Source organism: Macrosteles quadrilineatus, unplaced genomic scaffold (genome assembly GCF_028750875.1).
Source record: "Macrosteles quadrilineatus isolate MER2022 unplaced genomic scaffold, UCM_ALF_1.0 Scaffold_7__1_contigs__length_78375512, whole genome shotgun sequence".
NCBI classification, from domain to species: Eukaryota; Metazoa; Arthropoda; class Insecta; order Hemiptera; family Cicadellidae; genus Macrosteles; species Macrosteles quadrilineatus.
In genome coordinates this window covers 143,847-166,511 of record NW_026542600.1, presented here as the reverse complement: position 1 = coordinate 166,511, position 22,665 = coordinate 143,847, and the positions used below count along the sequence as shown (strand labels likewise).

General features: G+C 32.4%; 2 protein-coding genes across 3 annotated transcripts in view; both read left to right on the top strand.

Annotated features, from left to right (window-relative positions):
• The window catches only part of LOC128998200 (Y+L amino acid transporter 2-like), a 32,257-nt gene extending 21,914 nt beyond the window's left edge, over window positions 1–10,343 (top strand). For both annotated transcript variants that reach the window (XM_054424220.1, XM_054424221.1), the window contains exons 9-13: window positions 1,214–1,317; window positions 2,110–2,206; window positions 2,513–2,662; window positions 4,308–4,485; window positions 6,240–10,343. In XM_054424220.1, coding sequence (XP_054280195.1) covers window positions 1,214–1,317; window positions 2,110–2,206; window positions 2,513–2,662; window positions 4,308–4,485; window positions 6,240–6,310 — 600 coding nt within the window. In that variant the 3' untranslated portion in view covers window positions 6,311–10,343. The remainder of the gene's footprint in view (window positions 1–1,213; window positions 1,318–2,109; window positions 2,207–2,512; window positions 2,663–4,307; window positions 4,486–6,239) is intronic.
• A 2,035-nt stretch (window positions 10,344–12,378) lies between these two features.
• The window catches only part of LOC128998554 (thyrotropin-releasing hormone-degrading ectoenzyme-like), a 34,729-nt gene continuing 24,442 nt past the window's right edge, over window positions 12,379–22,665 (top strand). The window contains exons 1-2 of the mRNA XM_054424740.1: window positions 12,379–12,501; window positions 16,043–16,226. Of these exons, the coding sequence (XP_054280715.1) occupies window positions 12,488–12,501; window positions 16,043–16,226 (198 nt within the window). The 5' untranslated portion in view covers window positions 12,379–12,487. The remainder of the gene's footprint in view (window positions 12,502–16,042; window positions 16,227–22,665) is intronic.

Genomic DNA, 22,665 nt, shown 5'->3' with positions numbered 1-22,665 from the left:
CTAGGCTTCATGTCATGGACGATGCCTCTAATGGTGGCCATGTGTAATGTATTGATAACCTTGGTTGCAGACATTTGGAGACAGAGTGCTAGGCTTCATGTCATGGACGATGCCTCTAATGGTGGCCATGTGTAATGTATTGATAACCTTGGTTGCAGACATTTGGAGACAGAGTGCTAGGCTTCATGTCATGGACGATGCCTCTAATGGTGGCCATGTGTAATGTATTGATAACCTTGGTTGCAGACATTTGGAGACAGAGTGCTAGGCTTCATGTCATGGACAATGCCTCTGATGGTGGCCATGTGTAATGTATTGATAACCTTGGTTGCAGACATTTGGAGACAGAGTGCTAGGCTTCATGTCATGGACAATGGCTCTGATGGTGGCCATGTGTAATGTATTGATAACCTTGGTTGCAGACATTTGGAGACAGAGTGCTAGGCTTCATGTCATGGACAATGGCTCTGATGGTGGCCATGTGTAATGTATTGATAACCTTGGTTGCAGACATTTGGAGACAGAGTGCTAGGCTTCATGTCATGGACAATGGCTCTTATGGTGGCCATGTGTAATGTATTATAACCTTGGTTGCAGACATTTGGAGACAGAGTGCTAGGCTTCATGTCATGGACGATGCCTCTAATGGTGGCCATGTGTAATGTATTGATAACCTTGGTTGCAGACATTTGGAGACAGAGTGCTAGGCTTCATGTCATGGACGATGCCTCTAATGGTGGCCATGTGTAATGTATTGATAACCTTGGTTGCAGACATTTGGAGACAGAGTGCTAGGCTTCATGTCATGGACGATGCCTCTAATGGTGGCCATGTGTAATGTATTGATAACCTTGGTTGCAGACATTTGGAGACAGAGTGCTAGGCTTCATGTCATGGACGATGCCTCTAATGGTGGCCATGTGTAATGTATTGATAACCTTGGTTGCAGACATTTGGAGACAGAGTGCTAGGCTTCATGTCATGGACAATGGCTCTGATGGTGGCCATGTGTAATGTATTGATAACCTTGGTTGCAGACATTTGGAGACAGAGTGCTAGGCTTCATGTCATGGACAATGGCTCTGATGGTGGCCATGTGTAATGTATTGATAACCTTGGTTGCAGACATTTGGAGACAGAGTGCTAGGCTTCATGTCATGGACAATGGCTCTGATGGTGGCCATGTGTAATGTATTGATAACCTTGGTTGCAGACATTTGGAGACAGAGTGCTAGGCTTCATGTCATGGACGATGCCTCTAATGGTGGCCATGTCAGCTTTGGGAGGACTCAGTGTTCACATAATGACCTCCTCAAGGTAATAATACCACATAGTAACACATAACTTATTTTTTTTTACTCCTTTATATTACACGATTAATTGTTAGGATAAATTTTATATCATCTTAACGACATTATTGTTAGTGACAGTTTTCATAACTTAATATGCAGGGAACATATAAACTAAAAAATCTATTACTTTCCGATGATAACTTTCATCACTGTTAGGGTAAACGTTAACTGACTTTAATTTGAATATTTAAATCTTTTGGTCCATTTTTAACCTCATAAGTTACAGCATGGATAGCTTTTTTAGAGATAAATGCCAACCATCTCACCTAATACTCCTTGCAACATATGATGACTTAGTCCAATCAGCAAACGTTTTTTATTCGTCTTCATCCTCACTATTATTTACGTTTTTACAAAACAACACTTAGAATCTTTCATCACATTCCTCTTATTATATTGTGTTCTTAAACAATATAACACAAGAATCTTTGATTGTTCGGAAGTTCACAAAGACCAAACACTTGACACTACATTACATTACATTAGTATTGGTAATGTGAAAAAAACAATTGTGTCTGACAAATATTTGTAAAAAGTAACATTCATTTTTAAATATTTAATGGAACCACTGAAAATGACACTTTTGTTGAATCAGCGAGTTTTGTTGTGTGACTTTTTACAAACATCAAGAACAAAAGGCAACCGACAAAAAAAGGTATCGTATTGACTATTACAAGTTGATGGGATTGGGTAAATCTGTATGTTTATGTTGTTTGAGGAGATTTTCCTGCTGTTAAACGACTGTTGATGGTTTCAGGATGTGTTTTGTAGGAGCGAGGTACGGCCATTTCCCTGTCATGTTGGCTCAGATAAATGTTTCCAAACTTACTCCAACACCTTCATTGGTTTTCCTGGTGAGTTTTTGGAAATCATCATAGCCAACTAGGAGGTGTCCTTTATCATTTCACTTGCACTTCAAAGTTACCAATTATTTACCTGGTAAACTAGTTCCTGTGTCACCATAAACAATCCATGTGCTTGAATTTGTAATTTGTTTTCAAACTGTTAACATAACAGAAAAAGGTCTTTATCTTACTGATACATGTGTAAGGTATGTAGTCAATATTAAATAGGCTACTTATTTCTTCATACGTACGTGAGCTTTTATTATAGATCATATATCCTGACGATGTTTGTTAAACTAATATTTCTGTTTGCAGAACATCTTGTCTCTGATGATGCTATGTACTAGTGACATCTACGCACTCATCACCTACTCCAGTTTTGTGGAGAGTTTCTTCATTATGTTGTCAGTCAGTGGAATCCTGTGGTTAAGGTACAAGAGACCCAACATTCCACGCCCCATCAAGGTAATATGATCACTAAAAGATCACCGTCTGGCGTTTATCAAGATAAAAAAAAGGTTTGTCTTAAGTAAAGAGTCAAATTTGACTTAAAATCCTTTTCATGCTAGTGATTTTAAAGACAAAAACACTATCTCAGTTAACATATGAACTTCCTGACCACCATTAGACCTAAAGACAACTTTCCCTTCAACTCAAACCTTCCTTAGTTGACAATACTGTTAGAACAGTGAAATATTCTAATGTTTTGTGTATAGTGTCAAGTTTTGTGTTTCTTTTGTCAGTTTGTACAGGCCATGGTCCAAGTATCAATTTTGAGTCTTAAACGTTTTAGTAAATCTTTCATCAGTAATTTTGTAAACATACGTACTGTATGAAAAAAAATCAGAATTCGGCTTACTAAGTGTTATATTGAATTTTAGCCCCATTATTGTACATTTATGCGATATTTGTTCGAATGTGGTGCATACTAACTGTTAAGTTTTTTTTATTGAAGTTTTACCATACATTTTCGTCTTATAATTTTGAAAAATTATCTTTCTACAAAAATGTTTCACATGTGAATAAGTTAATCAAATATTTAGCAGTTGATTTTAGGAGAGTTTAAATAAATATGTAGTTTTTTTTTGCTCAAACAAACTAACTATACAGGGTGACAAAAAAGTCTGGAAACGGTTTAATATCTTTTTAACTAAATTCGTTAGAAAATTCAAACCTTTTACATCAACTTATATGTATGAAAACTACTTTTTGCAATCATTGCCATTATTTGACCTTCACCAGGGGACAGCCCACGAGGAGTAGGTACATAATCTTTAATGTAAGCATAGGTTGATATGCACATCATTTTAAAGGTCTGGTCAAGTGGAGTTCATTGCCGGAAACCGCGTCCAAAAAGGTTCATCCGTTACAAAATGGCAGCTGTCCAAAGTTCTTGTGAAATATACCTGCACAGGCCTTAGTATGGGCAAATACTCGTATTAAACATAAGTTTGAGAGCTTAAACTGTATTTTAAAGTCAACTAGCTCATAGAATAATAGTATTCAATCTTCAAAACAAATTTAACCGGGTTTTAGATTTCCCTGCTAATGTTGACTATGAGTATTTACCAAAACTAAGGCCTCTGCAGGTATATTCCGCAACAACTTTGAACTGCCGCCATTTTGTAACAGATGAACCTTTTTTGACGCGGTTTCCGGCAATGAGCTCCACTTGACCAGACCTTTAAAATGATGTGCATATCAACCTATGCTTACATTAAAGATTATGTACCTACTCCTCATGGGCCGTCCCCTGGTGAAGGTCAAATAATGGCAATGATTGCAAAAAGTAGTTTTCATACATATAAGTTGATGTAAAAGGTTTGAATTTTCTAACGAATTTAGTTAAAAAGATATTAAACCGTTTCCAGACTTTTTTGTCACCCTGTATATACCCTCCAACAATCAAATGACCATAGGCCTAATTAATTGTTTACTAATTTTGACATGACAAATCCAATGAACTAAGCAAAACATTGCTAGTGTTTGTAATTTTCAAAAATACCCAGGGAAATACCTTTTTATAAATACCCTATCCGCTGGGTCCGCACCCCCCACCACCCGGTCCGCATCACTAATCTGGGATAAAACAGGTGATATTCTGTTCCAGGTGTCTGTGTGGATCCCGATCTTCTTCATCATCATTTGCCTGTTCCTAGTGTTCCTCCCTATCTACTACAAGCCTCTAGAAGTAGCCGTCGCTGTTGCCATCACTCTTACCGGAGTTCCGGCTTATTTCATCGGAGTCAGATGGACCAACAAGCCTCAATGGTTCCATCAGGCACATCGTAAGTTTTTACAACACAGTAGACTCTTATCCTACCTAAACCAGCCATACCAAAGTTGGAAAATACTAAAAATACTACAAACTCTTCATCACATGTTAAAAATTGTTATATTAATCAAGATTGCCTGTTGCCAAACCTTTTCAAGGCTTTAACCCTTTGTGGACAAGAGGTTTATGTGGGTAGTATTAGCAAAACTTTGTAAAGTTAATTTGGTTTCCAGCGCATTTTTAATGACATCCATTCTCTTTAGAAAATATAATAACAGGTTATAAATTAAGAATAAGAAGGAGCTGTCTAATTTATCGAACAAGATTTATTAAAAAAAGAATTACGTGATCATTACATGATTGATTGGAATAAAATTAATTTAATTTAATTTAGGTTTAAAGATGAACATGTTACTAATTTTATTCCAGTTGGCTGTACATTAGTTAGGCAACAAAATTATACTTGAGGTTAAGTTGAACACAAATTAAACACTATTTAAGGTTCTCCACCACAATGGTAACACAACCACAATGGTGAAGTACATTGTCAAATTTGAGTGTGGTGGCTTCATACACAACACTTAAGTCCCAACTGCGCTAACTGTTGATTTCTTTGTGAGGATGTCTATTGCTTATTTGTAATGTGCTGAATTAATGTCTTATTAATGTTTGATTTTTGTTTTCATTCCACTACGTATAAGTTGAAAATGTTTAAACTTTGTTATATTGATATTCCAAACAAGACTGGTTAGTTTTATTGAGGCATAGATTGAATTGTCAATAGAATAGAATATAGTCAATATAATAATCATTTATTCAGTCTTTAAACAATACATTATTGTAATTGACATCGTCATTATTATTGTAAAAAGATATAAGATGCAATACTTTAAAATTAGACATGAAAAATCCAAAATATAGGCTGCCCTTAGTTTAACATTTAACAGGTTTAAAATAATTTAAAAATAGGCAAACTTAACAAACTTAAATTATGAATGACAGTGGGTCTTTCTTAAAAAAGGCTAATGGTTATCACAGGTGTAACAATGAACATAGAGGGACAAAATTTCTAACATTATCACAGATGGAATATGGTAAAAAACATATCAAAATAAGTGAACATGAAGTATATGAAAATTAATTACAGTATTACGAAATCCTATGGTAAAATCCTAGCCTAACTTAAAAACATTTAACATTAGCAAAAAATGAGATCACATTTGAAAAATTCCTCAATTTTGTAAAATGGGTGAGATGAAAGCCACATAGTTAATTTTCTTTTAAAGACACTTAACGGCAAGGACTTGACTTGAGGATGAAGCTTATTAAATAATTTAATACCTAAAACAAAATGACTGTTTGCAGTTTTCTGTACCTTTTCTGCCTACAGTGAGGTACATCAACTAGACCCCTATTCCTTGTAAGGGAAGGTGGTTTGAAAACGTTAAAAAAGTGTATTCTATCTAAGTAATTTGTTGTATTGAGTTTTGTTTTATTAATGTTTGACTGTATATAATTTATCAAACTGTTAGTTCCCTATAAAGACAGGCGTATTAAATTATCAAATATTTAATGGCTTCGTCTTATTCTATGTTAAAACACAAAACTATTACAGTTTCATAAAAAAAATCATCCAAACAAGTTCAGCTTAAAATTTATAATTTTCACACTTTTTTATTTTAGTTTACAAGTCACCATTTTCACCATTTACCATACATATCTGCATTTGTGAAACATGTTGGTCTTCAACACATATAAATGTTACAGAGTCCATGACATACTTTGTGCAAAAGTTGTTCATGTCGGCCAAAGAACACGTGGAAGAAGACGATGATTAACCTCTGAGAGAGAAGCAGGGACGAGAGTTAGTGAGCTGATATTCGCTGGATCTGCGACCACTCGTAACTTAACTCTAACTGTAACGTTCATCTGTAAGGTATTGTGAACGTAAAATTAACTACAATGTCAGTGTGTCGACCAAGCTGAATCTCAAGTTAATGATAGTTTGGACCAGTATTTATTTTTCTACGCCAGCATTTCGAATGAATCTATTATGTTGACTATTTACAGTTTATTATTTACAGTATGAGAATGTCATTGGTATTGTTACAGCTTTATTGACAGGTTTGGTCTATGAAAGGACTTGCTTGTAGGAGTTTTCTTGCCATTTTTCGTCTTTAAACATTTTATCCGAATCACAAAAGATTAACTGATAGACTGCAGATTGATAAGCGTTTTCCATTCTGAAAATTATTTATTTTATTTTACCCCAAACTATCTGGAATTGCAACCAAATCTACCTCAATTTCTTATTGCATCTTAATTTTGTGAAAATTTGTTTGCCTACGAGTGATAAAAAGCTGCATTTAAATAATTATAAAAAATCACAGTAATTAATACTAGTTGGAACCATAATTGAAAAAACCCCTAAATGAACATTGAGGAAAGACTCAAATGGGTGAAAGGTAAAACAATTGGAACTTTACCTAGCATTTCTTTCTAGTTTAAGTACCAATGTCAATTTATCTAAGATGTTTTGCAGTCTTGGTTTAGGAAGAAAGCAGCAGCAACTTATCTAAAATTTGAATCCATAAATGCGAGAGTAGGTTATAATTTAATTAGTATGTTGAGGGACGAAGTGTTACTTTACCACGGTAAATTTGATGAGCCACCCAAAATTCCTATATAGAATTATCAAGTATAAATGGCAAGTACCTACTTAAGAAGAACACTGTGCTAGTATTACATAGTATTTTATATCTTAGTTAAGATTTTACCAGTTTTAAACTTTTATTTAGTTTAATTGTTTCATCACCTTGAACTTAAATGTAAGATTATACAATTGCTTGTGAAAGAAAAGTATACAGTATAGGTGAGTAATCAAGGAACTTCTGTTTGTTTTATTACAAATTTTTAAGATTATACATTTTGAACATTTATGAGTAATGTGTAATTTATTAATATTTTCAAGTAAGGACACTGATTCAATGCTAAAAACATCACCTTTCCACTTGACCAAGAGATCTCGTTCAAATTCGAATCTAGTCTTAACGTGTTATTTAATTTTAGATTATTTATTATTTAAAATCAAAAATAGCTTTATGTTCGTTTTAAATATTTAATAGCAATAAATTTAAGTGTCAAAAACTCATTTAAGGATTAGTGATATAATTTGAGTGTGATTAAATTAATTTGCACAAAGTTGTACAGCCTATTGTCCAGTTCTTAGCCTATTTATACTTAGTAACCAGTGTTGTGATGATGTTATTTACTAGATACTTCATGATTTCGTTGTAAAAAAATTTGGTAAAACTGAATATTAAATGTGAAACCGGTGATTTTTTTTTTACTGTTTAAAATATGTGGTGGTATACATTTTTTAGAATTGAGAAGAACCTTGAAGGTCTACCCGGAACAATCTTTTTTTACTTAACATTTACTCTATAAATATAATAAATTGAAATGTTATATAGATAGCTATTTTAGACAATGTTTCCATTCATACACTCGTTGTCTTCCATGTTTTATACTAAATACATGAACAAAGTTTAGAGGTTTCATGTTCTTTTCTCCATTACTCAGTAGCCTGTTGTATTTTTTTAGCTATTGACTAAAATAATTTCCACTTATCATTACTACAAATGATTTAATTTTCAAGTAAAATACTGGTTTAATTTACAAATAATTCATATGTAACAGTTATAGCAAAGAATCCAAACCTATCCACCTTAAGGGACAAACTTGAGTGACATGACCCCAAAAAGAAAAAGAAGTTTAATTCTTTCTCAAAACTTTTCTTACAGTAAGAACCTTTATCCTATTGGTCCACATCTAGCCTTAATTTAGTACTGTATAACCCCGGTAATTCCCATATGGGACTGGTACCATTGTTGGAACAGTGAAAAAAGTCTAATTATCCGAAGAGCATATTAAATTACCACATTAATTGATAAACTGACATTTAATGATCGCTTGTGATCGCAAAAGACGATGATAATGGTTCCATGACCACAGGAGGCGTACGATATTTTGATACAATCGTGGGAGCTGATGATGTTTCCGTGATTGGGGGAAAAGTTTGCCTGAACACGGGAGACGACGATAATTTTCCTTTTACCGCAGGAAATATTCAAGAGTATGCCGTGATTACAGATAAAAATTATAATTTTCCTGATCGCAGGAAACAATTATGATATTTCCTTTACTGCAGGAGATATTTAGGAGTTTTCTGGGATCGCAGATGGTATTGTCGGATTAAATTAGGAGTCGGACAAACCGAGGTTGGATTATTGGGGTTCTACTGTATAGGATGTAAAAGCTTCAATGGAAGCAGGGTTACATGCTTCTGAACAAGTCATAAATAATTTATTTTCTGAATAGGTAACTACAGGAATAACATTTCAACATAAACTATCATCAACATAAACATAACAAATTGTTAGCCTATACATTTTACATTTTTTTCTTTGTTCAGTTTTAAAATTTATACAGTTTGGTGGTAAAGATCTGCCGTATTGGAATTTTCCAAATTTCAATGAATAAAATTATAAAATAGTACTTAACATTGCCTCTGTGATGATATTTATTAACTAGTCAGAAATTGTGTATGTCTTAGCTTTTTAACATGGCTGCTTCACATAAAGTATACAATAAACATTTCTTGCCAATTACTGAATTTTTATATATGTCAGTAGTACTCTATAGTTTTTGTATGGTAATTAAATAATTAATTAGAAATGAAACTAGCTTGCCGATAATTTACTTTAGCCATCTCGATCTTACTATTTTTAGTCTCAATTTAACTACCTTTCTTCCCTAGTGGATTTATGTAAAAACTATTCTCATGAAATTCAAAGTAGATGCAAATTCATACCTCTGAATAAATATCAGCTTAATACAATTTTATCTTTGTTTTATAAAACAATATTAAGTTTAGAACGGATAGTTCAGGGCTTACTAAACCACTTTTGATCGATAATTGTCAACTTTTTCTCATACACTACTTACAAAAATGGACGTGTTGTAAAAAACCTAAAAATAACCTAACTATTCTACAAAAAAAGAAAATAAACTGAAAACAAAGTATCATCCAGTTATTCAACCAACATAAAGAAACTTGCTACACCTTGTGTGGACGTGAAATATACCACAATAAAATAACATTTAGATAATATAAGTCTTATACAAATGTGTATAAAGTATTTTCTTACTAAAAGTATTTTTTCCAATTTGTTTATGTTCCAATATTTTCAACCCCAGGAATGTATCTGAAATGTGTTGTTGGGTGCGCCCCAGATCTCTTGTACCCTTTCAGATAGGGTTTCATAAACTGAGCAGTTCATATTTATCCTCAAGTAACTCTTTACTGAGACAACACTTGAAACTTCTCAAATCATTTGCATTAAAAACACAGATTTGAATTATTGAACTGATAAGTTAGCCTGCAAATTGTAGGAAAGCTGATATTTCTGGGAGAACCAGGTGTGCCATATGTGTTAAGGACGTTTTGCGTCAGGCGCAAATAGTATCATCCCTAACAAGTTTTATAAGTGTACAGTTGTATGTAATTGTTACAAACTAATAAAAAAAAAACATAGATGGAAGTGTTTTACATAAATTTATAGTAATTAGATGATAGGATCCTATTAAAATTTACCTCAACATGTAATTTCAAATTATTAAAAAAGTCAAATCTCAGTGTAATATGTTATATTAAACCTGTACTTGTATCATGCATGACAATACAAAATGTCATTGGTGGCAATAGTGATAATTTATGGCCTATAGCAATGTTCTTGTAAAGCATATGTTTCTGTATATGAACACTTTGGACTGTAAAAGAAAGCCAACAAATAAAATTTTTGTAATTTATTTTGCCTCTTGCTTTTACCTAAATTATACTCTGTTTTATAATTTAGGATTTTCTAACCTTCTTTCTCAAATGTTTGATCTAGCGTTAAATAAAAATTAACTCAACTCAAATCTAATTAATGACCGTGTGCAGTAGTTAAGGTGACCAATTGATCAACTGCTAGTAAAATTTTATAAATTTTCAAAGAGAGGAGTGTCGGATCCTCAAATGCTGATCAGGTGTACAGTTTTTAAAAAATTTAACCGCTCTGTCATCGTCGGAGCCTGCCAGTACCATCAATTTGAACTCCTAATAAGCTGCTCAACGGAGCCAGGATTTTAACTGTGGCTACATAGTTGTTATCCATAGTGGTGGTATGGAAGACATCGTCTAAATCATATGTTTGACCTGATGACTGTTTGACGATGTAGATTAACCAACCACTCTAGTGTATGGGTAACCATATTTAGTCAAAATATGTTTCAAGTTGTGACTTAGTGCAGTGACTCAATTTACATAATTTACCAAGAATATACCTGAAGTACAGACTTTCCTTGAGAGCTATTGCAACATCTTATCACAAGATTCAATGTATAAGTCTTCGTAAGTGCAGAGATTATTATATCTTGAAAAACAGAGCTCTCCATCTTAGAAAGTTATAACTTATCTATTGGTTTAGATAAATTGATCATTCTGACATAGAAATATTGTAACAATTCCTGTTTGTCAGACATTTTTTCTCTATTTTTATTAGCTGAAGGTGTATTTTAAACTGCCTGTAAAAATTGAAAACATTTTATTTGGGTCAGCACTTTTAAATCTCAAGAACCTGACTATTTTAATAGACAATCTATTCAATAATCTTCTTATGTTTTGTTTTAGTAGAAATTTTATTAAAATCATAACTTAAATCTCCAATATTGTTCGAGTGCTCTACACTATGTTTATAAGTACATAACTATGAAGGATAACCATTTTTAGTTTTAGGTAGGTTTGTCCAAGGATAGTCACTGGTGTAATGACTTTTTTTATATAGTCTGGTTTTCGATCTCCAATCACAAATGGTAAAAAGCTGAGAACTTACATGTTATTTAATCAATTCACTTAAAATTTCAACAGTTTGCAGCATGATTCAGTGTTAGGCTTGGTCATGATTTGATACAGGAAGTAAATATGATTAAATACTAAAGGTGTGACAACCTCAACCTATATTTCAAAACATTTAGCAAGTTGATTAGTAACCAAATATTGATGAAAAAGTAGCCTATATTGGTCTTGCTTTGATGAGTCATCTCATATAAATAGGCTGGAAATTGTAAAATTGTCTGATCAATTAAATGAAATCCAAAAATTTGTTTATTGTAATGCAGGTAAATCCATGTAAAATGGGGTCAAAACTATTACTAAAACTTAATAAAAGAACAGTATCTATAACAATACAACATCAATTAATATTCTTCTGGAGTATAGGATCTTTGGCTACTCAACAAATCTAGGGATGGCAATTTAATTTTAAACCATTGCTGATAATGCAACAAGCTTTGCTAATAAGTACTCTATACTTTAAAATGTACTTTTCCCATCATACTGGGGATAATCCACAAGATAATAAAAGGAAATATTAACCCTTCCCATACGGCCTATAGTATGTATCTATAGTATACAGATAGCGATATTATTTTATTTTGATGGAAACTAAAAAATATATTTTTATATCTATATTTTATAGAATGTTGCAAATGGTTGACCTACGCCTCACTTTTGTCAAAAATAATTTTATTTAGGATTTTACCAAGTAATACAAAATTTGTAAAATTAAATTCTACTCTATAGTATTTTTTCCTTAATTATATTTGACCGTGGACCAAATTTTTATTTAATTACAATATAACAAAAAATTGAAAATGTGTGTGCAACATTTATAGAATATGCTTGAATACTTTTGCTGAGATTTTAAAATTTTTCCTCAATGAATACCAGTTACAAATAGGTCAGCCAAAACTGGTGATTATTCATACAGATTAATCGGGAGTTTGGCACCTTGAGTGTGGTGCTTGATGCTGTACATGGGGGGAGAGGGAGATAAGAGATTAGGATGAGCTGGGTGATAACACCTCCACAGGTAGTTAGTCTCTTCTCTTTTGGGCTCCCTTGAGGTCAAATCATGGGAGATCTTAGGTCAGTTTTAAAATTTAACTTGATAATTTTACTCTACAAAACTTGAATAATTCTAAGAGTCAAGTTTTGATATATATCTTATTTTGAATTTTAAAACCATTGTAGCTACCTGTAGGAATATTTTTTGTTTTGTGAAATGTTTTGATAACAATTAGCCATATATTTTAAAAATGTGAATAGTGTTTAGCTATAATCAAAGTATTATTATCTTTTGTAAATGTGGGCCTAGTCTTTAAACATCTTTTGTTCTTAAGTTATTGTTCCCCTTTATTTTACTGGTGTTGTTAGTAAGCTGATGAAAAATGTATACCAAAGATATACAGTATGATTGTGTATAGTAAGATTCATATGTTATTGTACTCTATGGGATGTTGTTAGTTTTTACTTCAGTTTCCCAAATATCAAGCGAGGGATGGTTTGGTTAGTAACCCAACTGTAAATTTCTTGTTTATCATGGAACTCTAACAAACAATTTAAAAGTTTATATTTTTCTATTATTTGACAATTTAATTTTGAAACCCGTTATTTAAATGAAACATTTTGCTAAGCTATATTCTTTTTTCTAATGTGTAAGGAAAATGTTCACTACATTTAAATTGATACAATGTAAATTTATTACTGATAAAAACTATTCTGTAAATTTAATTTTCAAAATATATTCTTATAATGTTCATCATTCTTAGTATTTATTTCAACTCTCCATTAAGAAAAAAAAAAAAATTAAATATATTTAAACGTATTTTGTTCAATTATTTGTATAGTTTCTTCAATCCTTAAATATTAATTCTTTCATAATTTAAATGATTTTATTTCTAAGCATTGTTATTATGCTATTAAGCATTAATTGAAGAATGAACATGTATGCTTGAAATTAATAACAATACAGACAACAACAAAAATTCTGAAACAACAAATCTATAAATAAAGACAGTGTTAAGTTATAACTTTACGTCCTTCCCAAATATAACACAAATCACATTAATAAAACCGTCAAAAAGATCTTATAACGGAATATTCATTGAATCTTTCTTCGATTCTACTTTTAAAATTCCAGACGATCAACGGAAATGTATGAAAGTGTGAAAAAGAACATTGCTTACCCAAAATATTGTTCTCTAACAAGTGGATATAAAAAATGTTGAAATACTGTTTTTAACTCCTGATTCCAAATTATTCTAGATGTTAATTTGTAAATTGAAGTATAAATTAGTTATAACTTCCTCTTACTTTGTAAACAAATTTTACTACATTGATGTGTTTTATTTTTTTCATTGTAGTCACAATCATGAAAAATAAAGTATTAGGCTATACCATTTTTGGTAGCTTTAATTGTTTTTTTTTATGGAATTAATAAGGTGTACAACAACGATGACTGTCACTTCAAGTTGATCATATGTTATCAGTATCATAAAAGTCAACAAAATGTAGGAAGAAAAAAATGTTAAAGGATTCCCTTTTTATATATTTACTTGTTGATATTCAATTCCCATTTTCTTAAATTGAAAAAATATACTCTCATACCACCAAAAAATGTAAAATTGGAATTTTTTGAACAAACACTTCCCTTATGGAAAAATTGTGCATAAATACAAAATTTGTAAATAAAATTGTTTAAACTTCTGTAAGTATAAATTGGAATTGAAGTATAATCCGAATAAATAAAAAATGTTTAATAAGTTGATTCATAGCGTTAGATAGAAGTGGTTATAATCAAAGTTATATCAACAAGCTTCGTTACAAGTTATAAGTTTCCAATGAACATTTTTTTGAAGTTTTTCATTTTTTATAGAGCGTGTCTAAATAAATATGAATCACCCGTGATTAGGTTGGAAACTGATTAAACATGTTAAAAAGGTGTGCAACCTCTTATGACTAGTTTCATATGACTAACATTTTCAGGTTGTGACCTGTTGGGTCTCTTGTACTTTTTGTAGAATATATTGTAGAAAAATGATCCTGTGACCATTAGCGATTTGAATTTCGCATCAGTTTTTAGTTTAAACTTACCACGACCTTCAATAACAATTAAGATATATTTTAAAGGAAAGCTAAAATATAACATAACTTATTTTTTGCTGTTTAGAAATGATTTTGTATAATAGAGTTCGGATAGTTTTTCTGAGAAAATAAATATACTAACAAATAAAAGATCACAATACATAATACTGAAGTATTAACCTAATATAAGACTTCTTCAGGAAGTAGATTTAAGAATCTTTAAGAGGTATTAAAATTTATCTTCAATCTACAATTATTTATTTTTCTTAATATCTTAACGCACCCTTTAATTATATTCATGCATTGATTATATTCTCTGGAAGGGCCTTATTTAAGATGTAGTAAGGTTTTCTCATTAGCAAGTCTACTCTTTGAGTTGTTTTCTTGTGAGATCCTATATGAAAGTTCAATGATATTTCTGTAGCTTGCAGCTGGGGTAATTTTTTCCTTTCTGGCTCTTTGGATGGTGGTGAGATGAGTAGAAAGGTGCGTCCATGACGGATCATGTATGTGTCAAAGTCTCTTTGCGGATTGGAGTTCTTTATTATGATTGCCATCCCAGAAGACTCCCTCTTATCTCGATTCCTTCTAAACAGTAATAATTTTAACCAAATTACACTCGGCATAAGTGACATCTTTTTAACTGGACAATTTTTATCAGCACATGGGACTGGGTCAGCAGGAAGTGGGGGGTACTGAAACGACTTTTCTCATGAGAAAGATTGGAGACCAGTGATCAGGTGTCTGAATGCAATGCTTTCCCAAATTTAAGCTAAATATTTCATTTTTGAGTAATTCCCGTGACATGAATCGGGGATGTTTGTTTAACCGGAAAACCTGTTATCCGATAGCCTCAGTCCCAAGGAGTCCGTATAAGAGGGAGTCTACTGTACTTCAAAATACTTAAACATCCTAAATTATTCATTCAATAACTTATGTTTACGATTACCTAGTCAAATAGGATTTAAAGTTGATCTCTGATGGTCCATCATTAAAAATTAAGTTTTGTAAAATCATTCAATTATGTTCTTTTGGAACAAGAAAATGGTGACAGCTGGTCCATACACAAGAATCAATTTTTAAGTAAGGGCCATTTTGCGGAGAGCTCTGTAGTTAGCATGTATGCCTCAAAAAGACTCCTCGCCGCTTACTGGAATCATTGTTGAACAGAACGACACCATTTGCAGCTCTGTAGCTGACATACTGTATATGCTTCGCTGTGTGTTTTTATAGTTTTTAAGATTATTGAACTATTGATTAAATGTCAGCTTGTATATGTTTCTTGTAAGACCTTATGTCACACGTGATGAGAGATTCAACAATTTTAAAAACACACAGCGAAGTGTACACGTCGGCTACAGAGCTTCAAATATAGTTCTATTCACCAATATGCCAGTAAGTGGTGAGGAGACTCGTTTTGGCATACACGCAAACTACTCAGCTATGCACAAAAACAAACCTTACTTAAAAATCTACCCTCGTAGATGGGATGACTACTACATAGGTGAGTTTTGGTTGTTGAGACAATCCTGTTCTGCTCCAGGCTAACGCTGTTGCTACTGATGGTTGTGGGTCTTCAAGAGTCCCTATCCCAGGACCCTAAACCCGTCGTCTACCGCCTTCCCTCCACCATCACCCCACGGTTGTACACCCTCCGGCTAGAACCTAGCCCCGACCTCGGACAAGTCAACGGAACCATCAGGATTGAAGTCTCCACCCATGGAACGGTCAGTCACACTTTGTACAGTAACAGAGAGTTTCTAGATATTTGATACAGGCTATAGCGACTAATGTGCACATTAATTTAGCAAAAAGCTCTTGGGACCAGCGTGTCATAATATCTGTGTTAAATATTCAATTTTATCTGTTTACCTCCAATTAGAAATACAGGGTGTTTTTAAAAGAATGCCGGGATTTCAAACGGTCGTTGCTCAGGGACTATTCAAGATAATTAAACAATTTAAACGTCAAATTGAAGGGAAAAGAATAAAGTTTTTTTTCACATTCTTTCATACGATTCGGAATGATTTGATAAAATTCAGATTTTCATCAATCTTATATGAGCGTAAAACTGGCAAAGTCCTTATGCTTAGGGCGGTCGGGGTCTTTATCTGATGTCTTAACTGAACCTTTTTTGGCACAAAAACTTTATCTTTTATAGATAACTTCATAAAGTGGCCAATTTAGGTTTGTTAAACTATAGACTTCGTCGGGCAATAGATTCTTTTGGGCTTCTGATGCAGAATTGTCGGATTTCTTTGACTATGTCATCGCTTGTTTTTAGCCGGCCAGGTGAATGTCTTTTCAAAACACTTCGGTGCCACGAAACTCATTAAACCAGCTTCAAGTTTCTTTATCATCAAATAGATTTAAATTTAGTTTAATTTAGCAATAGATAGAAACTCTGCGAACTACAAATTACAATCTGTGCCTTCTGTTGCGCCGTAAACGTCGTACTGGCGACTGGCGTCAGGCGTATGAGTCACAATTGCGGCCTATCACCCTGGGGTCGCCGGAATGGTCGCCCCCGGAAACATCACCCCCCAGGCTAAACGTGACGTCACGAAACCAGACAACCAGCTGGTATAAAATCTATGTCCGCGACCGGAATCATACCCCCCCAAGGGCTTGACAAGTAATTTATCAAAGTCTAGTTGATACGAACTTATTTTGTTATTAATTTTAATTCAAACAAGTAGAAACGGAAAGGTCCCCTCCGGCAAGACATCCCCTATGTACACCCCGGAATCGTCCCCCCCTGAAACGCTACCCCTAGTAGGGCTGGGCTGCTCGGCAGCCTACCTGCTGCCCGTCCTCCCCAGTCCATTGTTCTGAGGCCGAGGGTCGTCCGCTCGTTTATTATTATTGTCGCTTGGACAACAGCTTTTCCACAGAAGAAAATTGCAGACCCTGTAGTGGAATATCAATCAGTAGATTTAGATGTGTATGAACTTCTAAGACAACTATATTTAGTTGTCTTAGAAGTCGGACTTAGTTGAACTTCTAAGACAAAACTATATTTAGTTGTCTTAGAAGTTCATACATTTTTACATTTTTAAAGTCAATCTTTGCTCGTATTGTTATACGAGCAAAGATTGACTTTAAAAATGATTCTTTTAGACTTAATTCATAAAAAAAAACTACCAACGATACGGTAATGCGTAAAGTATACATTTTTTCTGTTGCATTAAAAAGTAGTTATACTTATCAACATCAGTAAACTTACCTTACACCCTATGGTAATTGTTAAGCAACACATTTGTTAAAAATAGAATAATTGCTAAATGTACAGTATTAAAAATGAATCGCATTGCTTTAGGTTTGGCCCCGATTTAATTAATAATTTGAAAATTAGAAACATATTACTAAATAAGAATAAACATAATAATATCTTTTAGGGGTTTAATCCCTTAAATTTAACGAAATAATTAATTGTTAGTAATTACAAATATGTAAATGATACTATTCTAAAGGTTATGCCAAAAAGTACCTTAATTCAGAAACAGCCTAGGCTAGATTCATATCACTGGAATAGAGAAATATAATCAAAGTATAATAAAAATATCAGAATAACTTTAAATCGAGAAGATTGCTTGCAATCAGTGTTGAAATACCAATAAATTAGTTTTGTTATAAGATGTATATGTTTAGAAAACCTTTTTACTACTGAAGTTTGCAAAATTATGTTTCATAATTACTAAGGGGAATATATACGTGAGTTCAAATTTTTAATATGTAATCAAAATTTGAAGTGTTGAGCTTTAAACTTGTATTACATTGCTTAAACGATAGTAACATTCGTATATACTCCAATTAATGTATCACAAAGTGCCAATTATAATTAAAAATACCCCCTCCGGCCACCACAGCAAACCTGCAAACTAAGCGAATAACCATTTGCCTGATTGGATTTATGCTAAAATGTCTCTGTAAATATCACATTTATTCCCTATTTAAATAACATTAGTTCAATACATATCAATATCAATTGATATGGGGACGCCACCTAGGTGCGTATTTTAACCCAAATATGAGTGTAGAATGGTGTGATATGATCTGTGTAGCTTTTTTACTGACTGTATCAGCTGATTCATTAGCCAGGATCACTTATTTTAAGCCCAATTATCAGGAACAGCTGGGTCCAGTTTTGAACCATCAAGGTTTAACGAGTACTTAGGTTTGCTGCAACAAGGAGGGTAAAAAGGTGTTTTTTTTTTTTTTTTTTTTTTTGTAAAATGATAGTAGTTTAGGATGAAATGAATGCATTTTCCAAATTTGATTAAAATATGTATATAAACAAGCAAACAGTTTACTTATTCTAAGTATAACATGGAAATTTTAAATTTACAGATTTTTGGAATTTTCTAGGCACATAATTAACGCTTCAATATACTAAATTATTTGTTTTTTTAAGCTCTACAAAATGGTGTATAGAGAAATTGCTAAATTTTAAATTTTTAGTGTCAAAAATGGGGAAAACCAATTTTTACCCCATAAAACCCCCCATAAACCCCCGTTCCCTTGGTTCGATCATGCTGGTTCGCGAACTCGTTCGAATCAACGTAGGTTTACACGCTTGTACCAAATTAAATCAAATTTATGAATTTGAACGGATGGTGTTTTTGGCATCTAGGGACCTCAAAACGAAAAAGTAAATCGGTCCCGGGTCCAGGTCTTACCATGAGTACTACGGTAATAGCTTATTCCCTATAGGGGAAATTCGCCAAAACAAATTTAGGATTTTGTAACAAAGTTTGGAAGACAGGTACTTCAATTGAGAAATAAATACGCACAGTGGGTACTAAATCGTCTATTAGGCCTATACATTTTAATTATGGAAAGAAAATACAAAAATATAACTGAATAAAAATTCAATATTCTACAAAGTGTCAAGGAATTTATACAGTACAAACTTCATTTACAATATAATTTAAAACAATAAAATATATAAAAATCTAAATCAAGAGCACAAAAAGAAGAAAAAAGCATAAAGAAAAAATAGGGAAGCTTTTTTTGTATTACGCCCTTTAAATTTGTGTGTTTCGTTTCGTATTCTTATTTTAATTTCTTTTTATAAATCCACAATTTGCTACTGTAGTACCTTTACCTATTTGGTAGTGTTTGGACGCCTTCTTATATGGGAAAAGGTTGAAAAATATTTTGACAATATTTCAAATTATCAAATCAAATACGGTACTTTGTCATTTTAACTACGTAAAAGATAATGTAACTAAATAATTAAATATATTTTCTTAAATTGTTTTTGGTAACAAATAAATCATTAAAAACCTGGTAAACATTAAAGACCAAGAGCACAACAAATAAACAAAGTAAAAAGAAAAATAATGTGTTTCCTAAATGAAAAATGGCTTTAATGAAAAAATAACGTTCTACTAAGTTGTAGAATATGCCTACGGTTATCCGTAAATATCAACCTATGCTCTTATTTAAGATTTCCTTCTGAATCCTTGCGGGATGTCCCCATTATATGACAGAAAACTTACAGTCTTTAATACGTTGTTTCTAGGTATGGTGTTTATGTACCAAATCTTATTGATTTATCTATTGCCGTTTTGAAAATATTAAGCCCATGCGGGACTTTATAAATACACCCTGTATATGTGACCGTGAGCGCGGTACTCGGGCAACAACGCTGCGAGTTTGATGAGATTTGTTACAAACGTGTACGCCTAAGTTTATTAGAACGAGTTCGTGAACCAGCATAATCGGACTATGGGAACGGGTGTGTCTGAATTGCGAACACCTCCAAAATGCTGGAGACTGAACATAAGTCGCCAAGATTGCGCACAAATATTCGAAATCGGGGAAAATGAATGAGTCACTGTTTCTTGTAATTTATGGAAGATTTAATACAATTGTTTTAAATGTAATGTTTTAAGACTTGACTTGGCATGTACAAAAACGCAAAGAGTGGAAAAGTAAACGGATAAGCAAGAATTCATATGGGTGGGTTTCATCGATATCCACTAGAGTGTGCAATTAATTGTAATATATTATATTTTTAAACGTGACAGAGTTTTTTTTTTTCATTTCAGGATTCTGAATCAACCACTTTCGCTATTTTCGTGATTTTTGTGTTGAAATAAATATAATTTTCAAAGGAAGGGAATGTCAATGCCATTATTTCATTTTTTTAAGTTTAATTTTTTTAGTCTAGCAGCCGACGCTAATAATTTAAAGTCATTTCAGTGCTGTTTTAACTAACAGCTGGTTTCAAACTGTCATTGACGTTTTTATGTTACAAGTAAGGTAAACGCACCAGTAGCTGACAGTATAAGAAACTATACGCACTTAATAATCCGTGGTTTTGAATAAATAGGAACTAAAGAGATATTCCAGATTTTATGTGATTCTAAATTTAGTGTAGTTTTCAAATTTGTCATACAAAAAGGGTTTTTTAAATATATTTTATAACATTTTTAAACTTAATTCAACCTTTGTACGTGTTCCAGTGGCTGACAGTGAAAAAAGTGCTTGTACCAGTAGCTGACTGTCAGTTGTCCCAGTAGCTGACACTGGCACTATAAATGTACTAGCTGCTAAACCTAAGGGTTTTATAATTTATAAAACGAATAAAATCTAACTTAATAATTAAATTATAAAATCATGTAAAACGTTATTAGGAAATTTATTTTACATATTTTAAAATAAAAAATATTTACATTAAAAAATATATATATTATTTATTTATATTTAAAAAATATATACAATTTTTTTGATAATTTGGCTAATTAATTAAAAAATTAAAATCATTTTATAAAAATGTGAGATCACATAAATTATAAATAGCATGCAAATTTCGATGGGTAAACCCAATTTAATATTGTGCAAGTAGCAAATATCCCCTGTCAGCTATTGGAACTTGTATGGCTTTTGTGTACCAAAGCCTATTGATATAATTTTTAATCCAAAACCCCTAACACCCCAATTTTATCATGAAATTGTCAACAAAGGTATAATTGATAAAAATAATGAGCCTAATCATTGATACTATTTAAGAAATTTAGCGAAATGACAAAAAACCAAACTTACCTTCTTAACAATTTCATTAAGGGAATCGACTAAATGTGATGTGTACAGACAGGGTCGCTTTCAAACCACCACCATTCAGCGAGTATGGGCTAAATTTCACTGATTTTTTTGTAAACAAATCAAGAATAAACATATGTTCTTCTAACAATGCAATCATGTGTAAATATTTTTAAGATACCACATTATAATGTTAAGAAACTCAAACTGTCAGCTTCTGGAGTACTGTCAGCCACTGGTGCATTTACCTTAGTTACTTAAATATTGATCGTCGGTGTTTGCCCGCATACTGTTTCAATTTTAAATGATGTTTTCTCCTACCGTAATGGATCCTCGTATTTAGGAAATCTGTAGATTTGAACTATACGTCTCTAATACTTCTACCCTTGGGTAAAATAAAGATTTGTCTGAAATCAAATCTGTGTAAGTAGGCCTATAAGTTTATGCCATGAAAGTTATGTCATTTTTGTAGAATGTGTGTAGTCTATATCGATATACCAAAATTTTGAGGGTTATAAAAATGTGAAACGTTGTAGCAGGTCTCTAGAAAACACCGGGGAAAATCCCCTGCCATATTTTGAGCTGATTTTATTGTTAGTGCAACTTCAGAGTATACTTTTTACAAATTACATTAACATTTTCAAAATCTGTTTAAAACTCTATGAGGCGTTCTGTTCACAAATTAACCCCTTCCAAATTAATTAAGTACATAGGCTAGATAACAGTGATAATTATGAATTATGTTAATGTACGAATTATGGTAAAAAGTTGAAACTGACTTTAGTAAATAACTAACTAAACTTTTCCTTAACTATGTTAAACAAACGTATTTGACTCAGGTATTCTTGGGAGGGATAACTGAAGTGGGGAAGTCTCAGCTATTTTACATAAAATTACTTCCCGCTATAAATACAGTTGTACTCTACGAATTAAAAGTCTGCAAATTACAGACGAATTCCATAAATCAATACTCTGAGAATAGTGGATACCATACTTAGGATTATGTTCTCTTGCAAACTTTTAAGTTATACGTATTAATATTCTGTGAACTACAGGTAGATTTAAATGTGTAACTTTCAAAACAATGGGTGACCGTTCATGGAATAACTGTACTAC